At 44.0% G+C, this 17,159-nt stretch overlaps 2 protein-coding genes across 5 annotated transcripts in view; one reads left to right on the top strand and one right to left on the bottom strand.

Moving 5' to 3' along the window:
- The window catches only part of caskb (calcium/calmodulin-dependent serine protein kinase b), a 137,917-nt gene that overhangs the window by 69,138 nt on the left and 51,620 nt on the right, over positions 1 to 17,159 (top strand). The window lies entirely within an intron of this gene.
- LOC128634082 (zinc finger and SCAN domain-containing protein 22-like) lies at positions 11,118 to 14,882 on the bottom strand. Its single transcript, XM_053684095.1, has one exon. It carries the CDS (start codon positions 11,849 to 11,851, stop codon positions 11,423 to 11,425), a length of 429 nt encoding a protein of 142 aa, XP_053540070.1. The 5' UTR covers positions 11,852 to 14,882; the 3' UTR covers positions 11,118 to 11,422.

Below are 17,159 nucleotides of genomic sequence, written 5' to 3'. Positions count from 1 at the left end.
TTTCAGGAATTATCACTCTATCACTCATTTTTGCACAAAAATTCTGAAATTCTTATCTGGAACCTAACTATACCCTCCAGTAAATTCAAATCAAAATACATTTGCATTTTTAGTGTCCATTTTTTGATTGGTTTGTGTATACAAAAAGAATAGACATATAAAAAACATACTATATAATATAAATGCCATAAAAGTTAATACAAATAGAAAGGTTCTAACCCAACCCCCAATGTGTAAAATATTGAGCCCAGGTGGCTTCACTACCCCGATGCACTCGTTAATCCTGTGGTCATCAATGAAAACCCATTTGCTTCAGCTCTCCGATGCATTTATTGGCTTTGCAGATTAACCCTGTGCTTCATAGGTGAATGAATAGCACAGTCCACCATAAATTATACTTTCACTTTCATGTTTTTCTGCTTTTGTTCTTTAATGCCATATCTGCATCTTTGTCAGTAGGCAATGGTTTATTGCTTGTTTATTGCTATTTGGTGTGTGGTCATGTTGGCCAATCAAAACACTTCCATAAATTTTGGGGACATTTACTGTCTCCTATAGTTGAGTTATATTGTACGTTCTTCTAGGGCTGCACAATTAATCGAATATCGATTGCGATTACGATTTTGACTGCCCACGATTACATGAATATGATCGACTGCGATGTTGACGTTTAAAGTTCGTCCTCCGCTCATAGAAAACTCCGCTGCAGATCAAATCAAGCGCTTCCTAAACTTACAGCCAGTCACCATAGAGTGGCACAGGGATGATGTCATTTTGTAATGCCAAAACCCGGAAATGAGTTAGCAGTTTAGTGCTTGAGCTGCCAGCTTCGCTTCGTGCTCCATCGCTTTGTGTGAAGAAAAATCATGAAACTAACATGATGCTAAATGGCACTACAGAGGTTGTCAGGGACATTAAACGTCATCACGCCAAACAGGAAAAAACTTTGCAGATAAGCTCAGGGCTCTACAGTGCGACCATTTCACTCGCATTTGCGACTGAAAAGTACTTTGTGCGACTGAATAAATATTTATTCACACCGGTGCGAGTGACCTGTTCGGAGTTGTAATACAATCGGGATAAAAACTACAGGAAGTCCAAAATGCATAAACGCCGCACAACAGTTACTTTCACACTGCTTTTCATCTCTTCAGTCAACCAAACAAGTGTGTAAATACTGCAGAGAAGCCATTATGATGACAAGTAACTCTGTACATCATCTGCTTCAACTTCCCGAGCTCACAACCGCCATCTTTTATTGATCACGCAGAATGATCTGAACCTGCGACTGTGACCTGCTCGTGTAGACACAGTGGGGTTGGGCGGAGTAAATTAATAATAATGCTAACACTTCAAGGTGGGTTTAATTCAAACTTCTTTATGATTGGTGAGAAATTATTTAATAATCATAAGCAACTGTTCAGGAGGAGTATGCTGCTGCTCTCCTCCATTCCCTTCACTAACTCTAATACACAGCGTATTCACTTCCTTTAACTCAGGGTTGCCAGATATCACTAGAAGTGACAACTACAGTTGCATGTTTTGATGTAATCCCCCAAAAAACAATATTATCAGCAGACATGGAACACTGTACTGGGGGAGCCGATCTAAAAGGAACAATTAATAAACAAACAAACAGAAAAACTAATAAAATGTAAAGATAGAAAATGTGCTTAGTTATAAATTGTTAGATTTCACATATCTCAGGAATCTCAGATTATGCCTTATGCCCGTCAGATCGTCCGTCATGCCTTCCAGCCTGTTTTACCATTAACTTCTACTAACATTTAGCAAGTGTGGTTTACCGTGGAGTGTTCAGGCCTGGGGGGTCTAAAATGAACACGCGCTTACTTCATGCATGCTCATACAGACATCCCACTTTATTCATGCAAACCAAAAGTATTTATACACTGATAGCAGTGCGTGGACGGTTTCTACTGGTCCAGTTGTCAGACAGATTGAAACAAAACACACAGCACATAGTCATAATACAAAATAAGTCCTGTGTCATGTTGACACGGAACTATATAATAATATAATCAACGATAGCAGTTGATCAGCTTATTTAAAAAGGTAATTACATGAATACAAGGTAATTAAATGATTACATTCATCATAGGTATTTGATAGCAGTTCATAATATAAGGGAGTACATGATATAAGAGAATTTCCTTTCAATCCTCTCTTTTATTCTAGTGTAGCATAGAATAAACCAAAAGGAATTCTCTTACGTCATAAGTTAACTGTCATAGGTTAACTGTTACGTCATAGGTTAAGAGAGGATTACTCTAACAAAAAAAACCAAACCTCCCACTCAGTAGTGGGTGAAAAAACTCTAAGGAGGAAAAATTCCCACCCTGCTAGCACCAAGTGCTCGACAGCACCCTTTACACATTTCTCGTGCCTGATTGCGTTCACACTTGCGTTACAAACATTTTGTCCCAGTAACAGAAAAAGACAATAACGTAAAAACATATTATTGATTTTATGATTAGAGCTAATACAGAAAAAGCTGTATGTGTAAAGTGTGAGTTGGGACAGCCAGCAGGACAGGCCAGATGCTCAGACCTCGCCAGGGGTACAGGTACGTTCTCGAATGGGAAACCTGTTATAGAGAATAGGTGGAGGAAAAATAGAATGGACATAGCTCATTTGTTAACAGCTTTTAACCAACTTGCATGTCTCCAGATTGGTCCTTCTGAGGTCATAACACTGGTCTCCTGGAACAAAAAAGTATGATTTACTGTGAGGGGTAAAGGTAATTTTAATTTAGCACGTACACAACACGTCAAGCAATTTAGACACATAGTCGTCTAGATGAATATCAATACCACTTCCTGTGGACTGAGAAAAGTTAGTAGACATTTTCCAAGCCGTAGGAGAGGGTTCGACCAAATAACACCTCAAAGGGTGAAAGGCCTGTGGTTTTAGATGGCATCATTCGAATTTCAGTAAGAACGGCATGTCTTTAAATAAATATTTAAAGGGATCAGGCAGTACTCTTTCGCCAAAATCCTGACAATAGTTTTAGCATTTTCCCTCACACATAGAAACGATATACAATGACCAATAGCATTCTATGCGGTCAAAACGGTTGGCATATGGGTAAAACCGACCTGCAGAGACATTCAAAAAGCATAAAAAGGCCTCTGGTTTACAGCAGAATCAGTGGTATTGTTTTGTAGACATATCAAACATTGTGAGAGATGTGTCTTTATTTGAGGACGTAAGTCACGTATACAAAATTTGGAGGTCATATCAGACAACACTCCTGATAGAGAATGATGTGAGATGCCGACTTTGTTTTGACGATCGCGAGAGCTGTTGGTTTAGCACAGGAAGAGATTAGATTTTCGACTAGTGTGGAATTTGAGATTGCCGGGCTTAGAACACGATCCGTCTACAAAAACATACTTTAAACAAACTGTTAAACAAAGGAGTATCAGACAGATCAGATAGAATGCTACATGAAGAACTAATTCCTTTTAAACAATCATGATTTTCAGGTAAAGGAATGGTGTCATCCTGTGAATTTAGCAGGTGTAGAGCATGAGCAATTGTGTCAAGAGTGGTGGAGCATTTAATGGTCAAATTTGCGGTAGCACAGAGGATAGTTTCATAACCACTTCTGCGCTGAGCCGCCATGTGTTGTGTTTCAGTGTTGGATAATACCCATTTCACCTGTGCAACACCAAAGGGTAACAGAAACCAATCATTCTGCAATCATTACCTACAGAACAGCACTCCCAGCCACTGCCCGCAGACAGCCGGGTAGTCCAGCATGTTCCTGTGCCACTCCCTGAGTGTTCATGAGTGGGCAGAGATGGTAAAGTTTCATGTAGTCTCCCCCCAGGACTAGAAAAGAACATAAAGCATTTTTTGCATAGTATGTGTCACAGGAGTATGTGCCCCAGGAGTCAAAAGTGGATCTACGATGGCCCTGAGCTGTTTTGTAGCAGGCAGCTGAGAAGTCATAAACAACCGACATCCGGCCGTCCGACAGCCTTCTCTGCCCTTTTGATAAGAGAAAACCCAAACATTTGACTTCTGTTTTACCTAGGTGCAATTTTGTACATAAAACCTTGAATCCATTGTGAGCCAGATGTTCTAGCAGTCTCAAAGTTGCAGTTCAGCAGCTTCTAACTCAGCAGTGATAAGAATATCGTCCCGCATTGCAGTATACAAGCGTCATCATGGAGATCTTGCAATGAGTCTCACCCCATGAGAAAACACGGGGCCAACGTAGCCCTTTGGCAGGTGTGTCCAGGTCAGCTGTCGTCCCCTTGCGTAAATGCAAATAGTGGCTGAACACTGAAACAACAGAGCACAATCTACCACGCTAAACCATGCATGGTGTGAAGGTATTAATGTAATGCAATAATAGAACAACAGGAAAAACACAACATTGATACACAGGTCTTGTGTAACTCGCCACGTGACATCAGGCTTGGGAACAGGATTAACAGGCGTGTTATACAGACTCACACAGGGCTTCAAAACACCTTGCTGTAACAGAGAATTAACAATAACATCAATATCAAGGGCTTTCGATTCAGACGAGATATTGTTTTACATACACAGGATGAGAATGTTTTGACTTAGCTGATAGGACATTGCATGTCCTTGTGGTCTAGAGAGTCTGTAAACTGGGATCTGATTCTGAATGAGACATATTCTGACAAATTGAGCTGATTTAGGAGATTTACTGCGTTTCCACAATCAGAGGTTTAGAAATTTAGAGCCCGAGAATGCAAAATTAAAAAGGACACTTCGGCATGTTTATGAATTCATGAGTGAAAATTAATTCATGATCCAAACGTTATAATAATTTGTACTAATATTCATAACAATCCCTGAATATTATATATAATGGCAATAAGAAGAAAGTATTTCGTTTGCACTCTTTTTTAAAAAAAAAAAACAACAACTTGGTCATTTTTATGTGGATTTTACTTTTCAGTTTTTTATCTTTGGTTTTAAGTACATCAGAGAGAACAGATTCAAGTGTCAGCAGATAAATTTTATCTTTGTTCAGGCAAAAATGCCGATTATACCTGAGCAGAAAAACAAAGTGGCACAAAACACAGACTGTGATGCCATAAAAGTTCTCTCCAGACTAATCAAATCAAGAATTATGACTGATTTTAACTTTTACAGAAGTATGTTTTTATTTCTATTTTATTAATGCTCCTTTAAATATTTATTTATATATTGACTCTCTCCCTCTCTTGTGCGCGTGCTGTGTTTAGAATAACGTCATCATGGAATTCAAAACACTTTCATTCATTTTCCAAACAGGGAAATACCTCTCTTTTGCAGATGATCCTGTTTTTTGGCATAACAGTCACGAGCCCAGTGGCCAGGTTTCTTACAATAATGACATGATGTGCCTAAACGATAATCAGGACCGATCAATTGGAGATGAGCATGACAGGACAGTGCGCGCTGGGTGTGTGGGCGGTTTAGCATGAGTGGGTTTTTGCTTCGAAATTGGAGCAGCGGCGGCGCTGGAATTTAGGCTTGAAACTTTAGTTCTACGTGGTGGTGCGCGAGGTGTCTTATTCACATTGAACATTTTAGGTAATTTGTCCTTAAATTATAATGTTTATTCCATAAGGGGAGTAGGCGAAGCCATCCCATTTAACATTTTGCTATATACTCATAATCCCAAGACGGATCATCTTCCCCGTCATAAATCATTCGTTTGACCTGAGAAATACACGCGGCTCAAAGGAACTACGAAGTGAATTAATTTGAAGCTGCGGCGCGCATGCAACTGACCAGCAGTATAAACAATCTAAATATGGAACTGTATATAATCTGCCTAACACGGTCTCAATCCAGTCTCTGGGTGTCATGCCAGGAGATGGAAGAACCGGGCTGGATGGAGACCATCCCATAACTAACTTGGAAAACATCACGCACAATAACACAATAATACCAAACACACAATACTACAATACAAATATAACACTCTCTTAGGCAAACCACACAGACAGTTTTGCAAATTATTCTACAAATATAAAATATAATTATTAGATTAGGCAGCCACCAACGTTACAGAGGATCATAGACCAGAGTATAGATTATCGGCGACAGATAATCACTCACTTCTCTTATTATAATTATAATTATGGGTATGAAATTACACCGCACCAGGGAGGAAAGAAAAGACACTCACCTGGCCCGGAGTAATCCCACATCTGACACCAAATTGTTAGATTTCAGGTATCTCAGGAATCTCAGATTATGCCTTATGCCTTATGTGTGTACGGAGTTTGCATGTTCTCCCCGTGCTGCGGGGGTTTCCTCCGGGTACTCCGGTTCCCTCCCCCAGTCCAAAGACATGCATGGTAGGCTGATTAGCGTGTCTAAAGTGTCCGTAGTGTATGAATGGGTGTGTGAGTGTGTATGTGATTGTGCCCTGAGATGGACTGGCACCCTGTCCAGGGTGTACCCCGCCTTGTGCCCGATGCTCCCTGGGATAGGCCCCAGGTTCCCTGTGACCCTGAAAAGGAGTAAGCGGTAGAAGATGGATGGGTGGATGGAGATGATGCACTTTAAGGACCAATCTAATTTGATCAAAGATTTGTACATTAGCAGAAATTTAGCACAACATGGAGGTGAAAGCAGCGGTCGGTTTATTTAAATGTGAAAATGTTGTCCCTAAAATCAATGAATAATTGTGATCTCAATAATGAACAAAATAATCGTGATCATCATTTTGGCCATAATCGTGCAGCCCTATGTTTTTCATATTTGGATTTACTTTAAAAAGCCGTCAAGTAGTTCCACACAACTGTGGTTCCTGCAATCCTCAATATGTACTAGAGAAATTCAAGTAAATATGATAAATGGTATTAGAATAGATGCAAACCATTTGTACTTGTTAACTTTTTGTATTAAGTATATGTCCCTTTTACTTCATAGTTATGTTGAACTAAAGAAAACATTAAGTAATAGTAACACAATGTTAAGTACTTCCATTACCTGATAAAGTTAAGTAACTATAACTCAACTGATTTTAATTTGATCTACAAAACTGCCACCAGTACCAGTAAATATAAATTGAAAACTAGTAAATAATTACTGAGAGATTTTCAAAATAATAATAATAGTAATAACAACAACAATAATAATAATAATAATAATAATAATAATAATAATAATAATAATAATAATAATAATTCCTTACATTTATATAGCACTTTTCTAGCCACTCAGAGCGCTTTACACTGTATGGGGGGAAATCCCTCAACCACCACCAGTGTGTAGCATCCACCTGGATGATGCTATGGCAGCCATAGTGTGCCAGAACACCACCACACACCAGCTATTGCTGGAGAGCAGAGTGATGTAGCTAATTCAGGGATTATTAGGGGCCATGATGGATAAAGGCCAATGGGGGAATTTCACCAGGACTATACCCTTACTATTTACGAGAAGTGTATTTTTAATGACCACAGAGAGTCAGGACCTTGGTTTTGGATCCGAACAACAAAAAGCAAATTTATTATACGGAACATTTTATTTGGTGTTACACGGTGCAAATTTTCATACACCACTTTTTCCAATCTTCCATAAACTTAATAAATAAAATCACTTCAAAATTAAAATCACCCCCACCCCCCCCCCCCTTTTTATTTTTATTTATTTATTTATTTTTTAAACAAAGACATAGTGCTGATCAGTAAGTTACTGATCAGAAATTCCACTCCTGCACCTTTGGCTTTGACAATGTAGATTCCAAAGACTGTGTGAGCCATCTCTCTCTCAGTATTCTGAAAGTCTACATCCTACAGTAAAACAAGGGACAATAAAGATGGAAAACATCTGTCACTTGAATTGTCCACTGCAATTTTTATTTGCACTTAAATGCAATAAGCTCTTTTATAGGTTTGATAGTCGAGCTATATGCAGGTCACTTTTGTCTGCATCTACACTGAGTTCTATGACAACCAGACAGAATAGTATTTCCCTAGGCCTTACGCAAGTTCCTAGGAATTAATCCAGGCTCTCAAAGAGAAACCTTTTTACAAAATTTGAAAATGATGCACAGCAAGATGAGGCATGGAGAAGAGGCACTCAAAGAGACCTTAAAACCCTGGCCAGGATAGGAATTTTCAATCCAGCAACAGCAAACAACCTCATATATATATATAATGTATGTGTATATAGTAGGGATTTTAGCCAGCGGTGGGTGGAGCACAGACACACATGTGTTATGGGAGATTTATTGAAGGGAACTGGTGAGCGAGGGTGTGCGTGTCGGTGTGTGTGGGTTGAAGGGCGATCGGGCAGTGAAGGGTCTCAGCTGTCGGTGGTTACAGCCAAGGGGGCGGGGCGGAGCCGTCATTCGCGTCGGAGTCACCTGAAACCCGAAAAAACACACAACAGTGGTTAGCAAACAGGCACGCGTCGGCAAAGCTGCATAAACATGCCAGAGAATTGCGCACATGCTCGGAGATACTTCTCTCTCTCTGCGAGTGGAATATCGCCCTTTTATACTCTCCCCTCGCTTGCTGGATGGTGGAATTCTTCCGTACGGTGCACCATTCACGAGCCGTGGGTGTGTCGGCGGCCCTGCCCCGCTGCCACGTGCTCTCTGGATGTCCAAAACATTTGGTGGCGCTGAAGTGGAACTGTCTCTTCTGCACCATTGTGGCAGTCGCGCGAGGAGCGATCTTTCTTTGTTTCCTGTGTGCCGGCTACCGGTACAGCCTACTGCTGCCACGTGTCGGGCCCACAGGGCGTCCTGTCTTGAAAGGTCATCTGCATTTCCATGCTGGACCTGGAATGAGAGATGTTGTAGGGAGAGGAACCACCGTGTCACCCGGGCATTAGTGTCCTTGGCCTTGGCCATCCACTGGAGTGGGGCATGGTCTGTCACCAGGACAAAGTTCTGCCCAGCCAGGTAGTACTGCAGTTCCTCGATGGCCCACTTTATTGCTAGGGCCTCCCTCTCTATGGCCGCATACTTCCTCTTCACTGGGGACAACTTTCGGCTAATGTAGAGGACCGGGTGCTCCTCCCCGTCGAAGGTCTGTGAGAGGACCGCGCCCAGCCTGGTTTCTGACGCATCTGTGTGCACGGTGAACGGGAAGGCAAAGTCTGGGTTACGTAGTATGGGGGCGCTGGTGAGAGCTTTCTTCAGGTCCTGGAATGCTCGCTCTGCGTCTGCAGACCATTTCACCTGGTCCGGCTGGCCCTTCTTTGTGAGATCTGAGAGGGGGGAGGCTAGAGAGGAGAAGTTGGATACAAACCTACGGTAGTACCCCGCCAACCCTAGGAAGTCACGTACCTGTTTTTATGTTGAAGGTCGAGGATAACCCTTTACTGCCTCAATTTCTTCGCTTGTGGCTTGAGTAAGCCCCGGCCAATACAGTGCCTGAGGTACTGTGCCTCGGTCAGCCCCAGGTGGCACTTTTTGGGGTTGGCTGTCAGCCCGGCCTTCCGGAGCTCCTTCAGGACTTCCCTCAGGTGGAACAGGTGGTCCGACCAGGTGGAGGAGTGAATGACCACATCGTCCAGGTAGGCGGCTGCGAAGGCACGATGGGGTCGTAGGACAATGTCCATCAGCCTCTGGAACTTCGCCGTGCTGAAGGCCGCCTTCGGTCTCGCCTCTGGGGCCAGCTCCACTTGCCAGTACCCCTTTGTTAGGTCCAGGGTGGAGATGAAACGAGCCCTCCCCAATCGCTCCACTAGGTCGTCCACCCGGGGGAGAGGATAACTGTCAAACTCCGAGACCTGGTTTAGCTTCCAAAAGTCATTACAGAGGCGCATACTTCCATCGGGCTTTGGTACGACCACGATAAGGCTGGACCAGGGGCTGTTGGACTCCTCTATGATGTTGTCCCGCAGCATCCGGCTGACCTCTTCCTTGATAGCCCTACGGCAGGCCTCCGGGACCCGATAGGGCCGCTGCCGCACCACCACTCCCGGCTGAGTCTTGATTTCATGCTGCACCAGCTGCGTCATGCCTGGGGAGGTAGAAAAAACATCGGTAAATTGCCCTGCTAACTCTGTCAGCTCCTGCTTCTGGGCGGGGGTGAGTTCTTCACCCAGTTGGACTAAGGTGCCCTGGTCGTGATCCGTGTGTAGGGCTGCAAACGCAGACAGTACCGGTTCTGGCTCTATCCACCTTTTCAGCAGGTTTATGTGGTACGTTTGTGTGTCTGCTCGCTTACCAGGCTGCTGCAGGCAATAATTCACAGGACCTCTCCTCTCAAGGACCGTATTTGGGCCCTGCCACCGAGCTAGTAATTTGCAGGAGCTGCTGGGCACTAGCAGGAGCACCTGATCACCAGGTTGGAACTCGCGGGGTTGCATTGGGCGGTTGTACACTCGTTTCTGTTCCTCCTGGGCGGCTCTCATATGTTCCTGGACGATCGGGGCCACTTGGTCGATCTTCTCCTGCATCTCCTGTACATATTCGATGACCGAGCACAACGGGGAAGGCTGCTCTTCTCAGGCTTCCCGTGCCACGTCCAGCAGTCCACGCGGCCGCCGTCCGAAGAGGAGCTCGAAGGGTGTGAAGCCCATGGATGCCTGGGGGCACTCTCGGACGGCGAAGAGGACGTATAGCAGGAGAAGGTCCCAGTTCCTCCCTTCCTCATCTACCACCCGGCACAACATCTGCTTTAAGGTCCGGTTGAACCGTTCAACCAGCCCATCCGTTTGTGGGTGGTAGACCGATGCCTTTAGGTGTTTCACCTGCAACAGCTGACACAGATCAGACATAAGCTTTGACACAAACAGGGTACTTTGGTCAGTTAGGATGTCTTTTGGGATCCCCACACGGCTGAATAGGAGCACCAGTTCTTTGGCGATGTTCTGGGAGGTGGCTTTACGCAGAGGTACCGCCTCAGGGTATCTGGTTCCATAGTCCACGATTACCAATATGTACTCGTGTCCTCGGGCGGATCTGGGGAGCAGCCCGACGAGGTCCATGCCGATCCTCTCAAACGGGATGCCTATGATGGGAGGTGGGATGAGTGGTGCCGGTGGGTTCTTCCTTGGGGCCGTGTGTTGGCACTGGGGGCATTGTTGGCCGACGCGCCGGATCTCTGCGCCCATGCCTGGCCAGACAAAACGGTCTTTCAGCTTCTCCAGGGTGTTTCTTAGCCCCAGGTGGCCCCCAAGCGGATGGGCATGGGCCAGGTGCATCACGGCCCGCGTTCTGGCTTTGGGCATGACCATGGTCTCCCCTCGGCAGTTGGTCCGGTGGTACAGTAAGCCTCCTTTGATCAGCAAGTACGAGGAGGGGAGTCTCTGGTTCGGGTTCTGGTCGATCCCTTCGATTTGGCGCACCTGGGCCCAGCAATACTTCAGGCGGCAGTCCTCTTTCTGCTCTCGGCCAAAGTTCCCCTGCCGGTTTACTTGCTGGAACACAGACGAGAGAGGGTTAGAAGGTGTGTGCAGCTTACCTTCTGTCCCGCCGTCCACCTCGCCTTGGGCCAGGTAGGCCTGTTGCACTCGTGCTTCCTTCGCTCGCTGTGGCGGTTTTGGCCGATCCAGCGTGGGGAGGACGCGTCCTGCCGTCCAGGTTTTCTGGGTCTTCTTCGGTCCTATGGTCTGACTCGGTCGGGCTGGGCTTGTCCTGGGGTGCCCCGTAGTCCGGGTGGCCTTGCTGGTGCTGTCCCTCTTTGCCGAGTGCCAGGGTGGTCAGGGTGTGTTCCAGGGCGGTCAATAGTTCCCTGGATGTCCCGGGGACTCGCATCCCCACGGCCTGGCGTTCTGTGGGTGGCAAGGTCCTCAGGAACCGGTCCACGGCCACCCTCTCTACAACCTCGGTGGCAGAGTGCATGTCAGGCTGGAGCCACCTCTTGGTAAGGCGCAGGAGGGTGTCCATCTGTCCACGTGGCTTGGCTTCCAGCCTGTAGCGCCATTGGTGGAACTCCGCCGCTGCCTGGAGCGGGTTTCGCCCATACTATGCCAGGATCTCTCTCTTTAGCTTTCTCTGGAGAGAGGGAGTAATAGGCCGTGCGTGCCTCCCCGGAAAGCAGCGGGCCGAGGACGCGTGGCCACTCATCGCAGTCCCACTCTTCGCGGTGGGCGAAGCCCTCAAAGTTCTTGAGGTAGGCCTCGATGTCGCCTTCGGGGTTTAGAGGGGGAAGCAGGCGTCGGACCTCACGGCCCAGATCAGGGAGGTGCGTAGCAGCTGCGGGAGTCGCTGTCCTCAGGGCCACTAGCTCTTGTGTCACGGCTTGTAGGCTGTGGGCGAGCTGTTGTGCCACTGTTTGCTGTTGAATACTGGCCTCCAGAAGGTGCTGCAGCGTGGGATCCATGTTTATGAACAATCCCCAAGGAGGAGAGGGAAAATGGGGGCGGCGGAAGTGTTTTTTAAAAAAATTTTTAAGATGGGCTGGTCTGTGCTCATTCCCGCATTCTCCACCAGTGTAGGGATTTTAGCCAGTGGTGGGCAGAGCACAGACACACAGGAGGCTGTTTCAAGGTTATGGGAGACTTACTGAAGGGAATCGGTGATTGGGGGTGTGGGTGTGTGTATGTGGGTTGAAGGGCGATCGGGTGGTGAAGGGTCTCAGCCGTCGGCGGTTACAGCCAAGGGGGCGGGGTGGAGCCGTCACTCACGTCGGAGTCACCTGAAACCCGAAAAACACACAACAGCGGTTAGCAAACAAGCACGCATCAGCAAAGCTGCATAAATATGCCAGAGAATCGCGCACATGCTTGGAGATACTTCTTACTCTCTGCGAGTGGAATATCGCCATTTTATACTCTCCCCTCACTTGCTGGATGGTGGAATTCTTCCGTACGGTGCACCATTCACGAGCCATGGGTGTGTCGGCGGCCCCGCCCCGCCGCTACGTGCTCTCTGGATGTCCAAAACATTTGGTGGCGCTGAAGCGGAACTGTCTCTTCTGCGCCACTGTGGCAGTCGCGCGAGGAGCGATCTTTGTTTCCTGTGTGCCGGCTAATGGCCTGGCGCCACTATATAAATTATCTAGGTATTGTGCATTTCACAAATGTGTTGCCCTAGTCAGCATCTTACACCAGAGAAGTGTTTTAAAATACAATAAGGCCACCAATAGCTTGTGCTATTGCCATGACAGCTGTGTTAGTAAGTAAGCTACAGTATGTTAATTGTGCGGATCTCACCAACAAACTAAGTCACTGAATAATTAATTTCCATTCCATTACTGCATACAAGTGTAATTTTGTCCAGTTCAAACTGGTATTTTAACTAATACAAGGGCTTTTTTCCTTTCTTAACCATAGTATCTAACTTAAGTATTTTTTAAAATCTCCTTCATGAACTTTATTATCTTCATTGAGATACACAGCAAGTGCCCTAAGAATGCAAGCTCTCTGAGTTGTGATGATATCATTCTGTAGAAGATTATGAGAAAAGACAAAATGATAATCACCTTACTAATTTAGAAAACACACAGCACAAATCTATAGATCTCAGAGCTAGTCAAAGACCACCATTAAATAATTATTTTTTTGTCCAACAGCACCTCCTTTTCTCTGGTATATTTTTGAAAGATTTATAGATTTTGAAAGCTCAGTTATACGTATTTGTTCATGTATTTGTACGTGGACAAGGGAGAATCAAGTAAAACAATGCTACAACAGTGAAAGTTGATTTTTTTTTTTTTTTTTTTGAGATTCAGAAATAAAGTTTTTTTGTTTAGTTCTGAGGGTGTCATGAGTCTAAACTTCTCCTTTTCTCTGTACACATAATAGGGCATGCAAGACACGTAGTAACGCAGTACATTAAGCTGCATCCTCTGCCTGATTTTTGCCATGCTTGCATGCTGTAAATTTGGGCAGGGATGCGGTTAGATAGGAAAGATGCAGTCAGACCTGGCCCTTGCACACATGCAAAATTGATTCACATCTGTGCACATGTGCAAAAATGTCACAATATACTAATCTTTCCATCGGTTACACTGAACACATGCAAACCCTGCAAAATTAACTTTTTTTCCATAGCATAAAAAACATGGTATTATGAATAGCATGGAATATGGTGATCTAAAACACCAACATTTTGCTTCCTTGTTGGAAGTTTCCTTCTTTTAGTTTAACTAATTCCATAGCCCTTATTTAATATGGAATAACCTATTATTTATAAATAGGTCTTTTCTGTCCTAAGGAATGTGCAGCCTAAATATCTGGTGCTAAAAAATGGATGAAAGCATCTGCTAAATGAATAAGTGTAAAAAAAATAATAATAATAAAAAAGAGGTATAAAGAGTTTTCAAATAGAGATCAGAAGTCAGAGTTTATGCCAAGAGAGAAGAGAAACTCATTAAACAGATAATTTATTCTGCAAAGAAGTTCTAGAGTAGGAGTTACAGAGAAGAAAAGAGAAGAGACAGAGAGAAGAGAGCGGTTTGGTAGTGCCTTTGTGATTACATGTTATTATAAAGGACTAACCTGACAAAATCTTTAGCTAAGATACATTAACACATATACCGTCACAAGACCTCTGAAGATGTGCTGTGGTATCTTGTACCAGGACATTAGGAGCAGATCCTTTAAGTCCTGTATGTTGGTGGGGCATTCATGGATCGGACTTGTTTCTCCATCACATCCCACAGATGCTTGATCGGAACGTTGAACTATTTGTCATGTTTCTCAAATCATTCCTGAAAATTTTTGCAGTGTTATAGGGCGCATTATCCTGCTGAAAGTGGCCACTGCCATTAGGGAATGTGATGAAGGGTAGTAGTTGGTCTGCAACAATGTATAGGAACATGGTGACATGTACATGAAAGTAACATGCACATGAACGCCAGGTTTCCCAGCAGAACTATGCCCAGAGCATCATGCTCCCTCCGCTAGTTTGCCTTCATACCCTAGGGTGTACAGTGAGGGGAAAAAAGTATTTGATCCCCTGCTAATTTTGTACGTTTGCCCACTGACAAAGAAATGATCATTCTATAATTTTAATGGTAGATTTATTTGAACAGTGAGAGACAGAATAACAACAAGAAAATCCAGAAAAACGCATGTCAAAAATGTTATAAATTGATTTGCATTTAAATAAGTATTTGACCCCCTCTCAATCAGAAAGATTTCTGGCTCCCAGGTGTCTTTTATACAGGTAACGAGCTGAGATTAGGAGCACACTCTTAAAGGGAGTGCTCCTAATCTCAGCTTGTTACCTGTATAAAAGACACCTGTCCACAGAAGCAATCAATCAATCAGATTCCAAACTCTCCACCATGGCCAAGCCCAAAGAGCTCTCCAAGGATGTCAGGGACAAGATTGTAGACCTACACAAGTCTGGAATGGGCTACAAGACCATTGCCAAGCAGCTTGGTGAGAAGGTGACAACAGTTGGTGCGATTATTCGCAAATGGAAGAAACACAAAAGAACTGTCAATCTCCCTCGGCCTGGGGCTCCATGCAAGATCTCACCTCGTGGAGTTGCAACAATCATGAGAACAGTGAGGAATCAGCCCAGAACTACATCCTTGGAGGTTCCTCCAGGTTCCTCCAGTATCCTCCATCCTTGGAGGATCTTGTCAATGATCTCAAGGCAGCTGGGACCATAGTCACCAAGAAAACAATTGGTAAAATCCCTCCTGAGATGTGTGCAAACCTGGTGGCCAACTACAAGAAACGTCTGACCTCTGTGATTGCCAACAAGGGTTTTGCCACCAAGTACTAAGTCATGTTTTGCAGAGGGGTCAAATACTTATTTCCCTCATTAAAATGCAAATCAATTTATAACATTTTTGACATGCGTTTTTCTGGATTTTTTTTGTTCTTATTCTGTCTCTCACTGTTCAAATAAATCTACCATTAAAATTATAGACTGATCATTTCTTTGTCAGTAGGCAAATGTACAAAATCAGCAGGGGATCAAATACTTTTTTCCCCTCAACCTGGTATCCAACCTGGGGTGTGCATGGGGAGAAATGGCTAGCTCGTCTGGTCCGATCTCACAGAAGAGCTACTGTAGCACAAATTGCTGAAAAAAGTTAATGCTGGCTATAATAGAAAGGTGTCAGAACACACAGTGCATCACAGCTTGGTCCAAGATGGTGCTTGTGAGGTTGGCTGCTGTCAGAACTGCTCTGACCATACTTTGTTTTTGTTTATTTTTTTGGCATTTTTGACTTACTTTAACCTCTTTTTCTCTTCACCACGGCTACTGTCTGTCTAGTTACACTATAAAAACTCTTATTTCTATTGGTTTACAATCAACTTACCTACAGTGCCCTCCACTAATATTGGCACCCTTGGTAAATATGAGCAAAATAGGCTGTGAAAATTATTTTTATTGTTCAACCTTTTGATCTTTTGTTAAAAAAAATTCACAAAAATACTCTGCTTTAATAGATATCAAACAATTGCAAACACCAAAAAAAGTCTTTGTTATATGTGTGGGCAACAATTATTGGCACCCCATGAATTCATATGAGAAAAACATATTTGAAGTACATTTTGAATTTTTTTTGGTACACCTGGGGACTAGGAACAGGAAATTGTTCAACCATGACTTCCTGCTTTACAGAATATGAGGTAACAGGCCAAATTCCATTAGTCATTCATAACAATGGATAAGACCTAGTAATATAGCTGTGATGTGTGGCATAAGGTTGTTGAGCCTCACAAAATGGGAAGTGTCTATAAGACAGGCAATAATCACAGCCCAAATCACAGCTCACCCAAATCAATTGCAGAAGTTAGTTTCGTCTTGGAGTCAGAAAGTCTCCAAAACTACATTCCTACATCACCACACCAAGTCACCTACATCACCACAAATTGTTTGGAAAGTTGTTTTTCCAAGAAAAAAGCCTCTACTCTCATTCAAAAAGAAATTCAAGCATCTTCAGTTTAACAGACACTACTAGAACTTCATATGGGATCGGGTTCTATGGTCAGATGAAACCAAAATAGAGCTTTTTGGCAATAAACACCAGAGGTGGTTTTGGCGCACACAGAGAGGTAGCAGTATGGAAAAGTACCTCATGCCCACACTTAAACATGTTGGTGGCTCTTTAATGTTTTGGTTCTGTTTCTGTGCCAGAGAGCCTAGACATTTTGTTAGGGTACATGGCATCATGGACTCTATCAAATATCAACATGCCTCTGCCAGAAAGCTTAAAATGGGCAGAGGTTCAACCTTCCAGTAGGACAATGATCCAAAACATATCAACACAAGACATCATTTGAAG

Source organism: Ictalurus punctatus, chromosome 12 (assembly GCF_001660625.3).
Source record: "Ictalurus punctatus breed USDA103 chromosome 12, Coco_2.0, whole genome shotgun sequence".
In the NCBI taxonomy this organism is placed as follows: Eukaryota; Metazoa; Chordata; class Actinopteri; order Siluriformes; family Ictaluridae; genus Ictalurus; species Ictalurus punctatus.
The sequence above is the reverse complement of the archived record's forward strand: the minus strand, read 5'-3'. Positions and strand labels throughout refer to the sequence as shown.

Excerpts from the sequence above, each read along its gene's own strand:
- LOC128634082 (XM_053684095.1), bottom strand. The coding sequence starts at position 11,851 with ATGGACACCCTCCTGCGCCTTACCAAGAGGTGGCTCCAGCCTGACATG.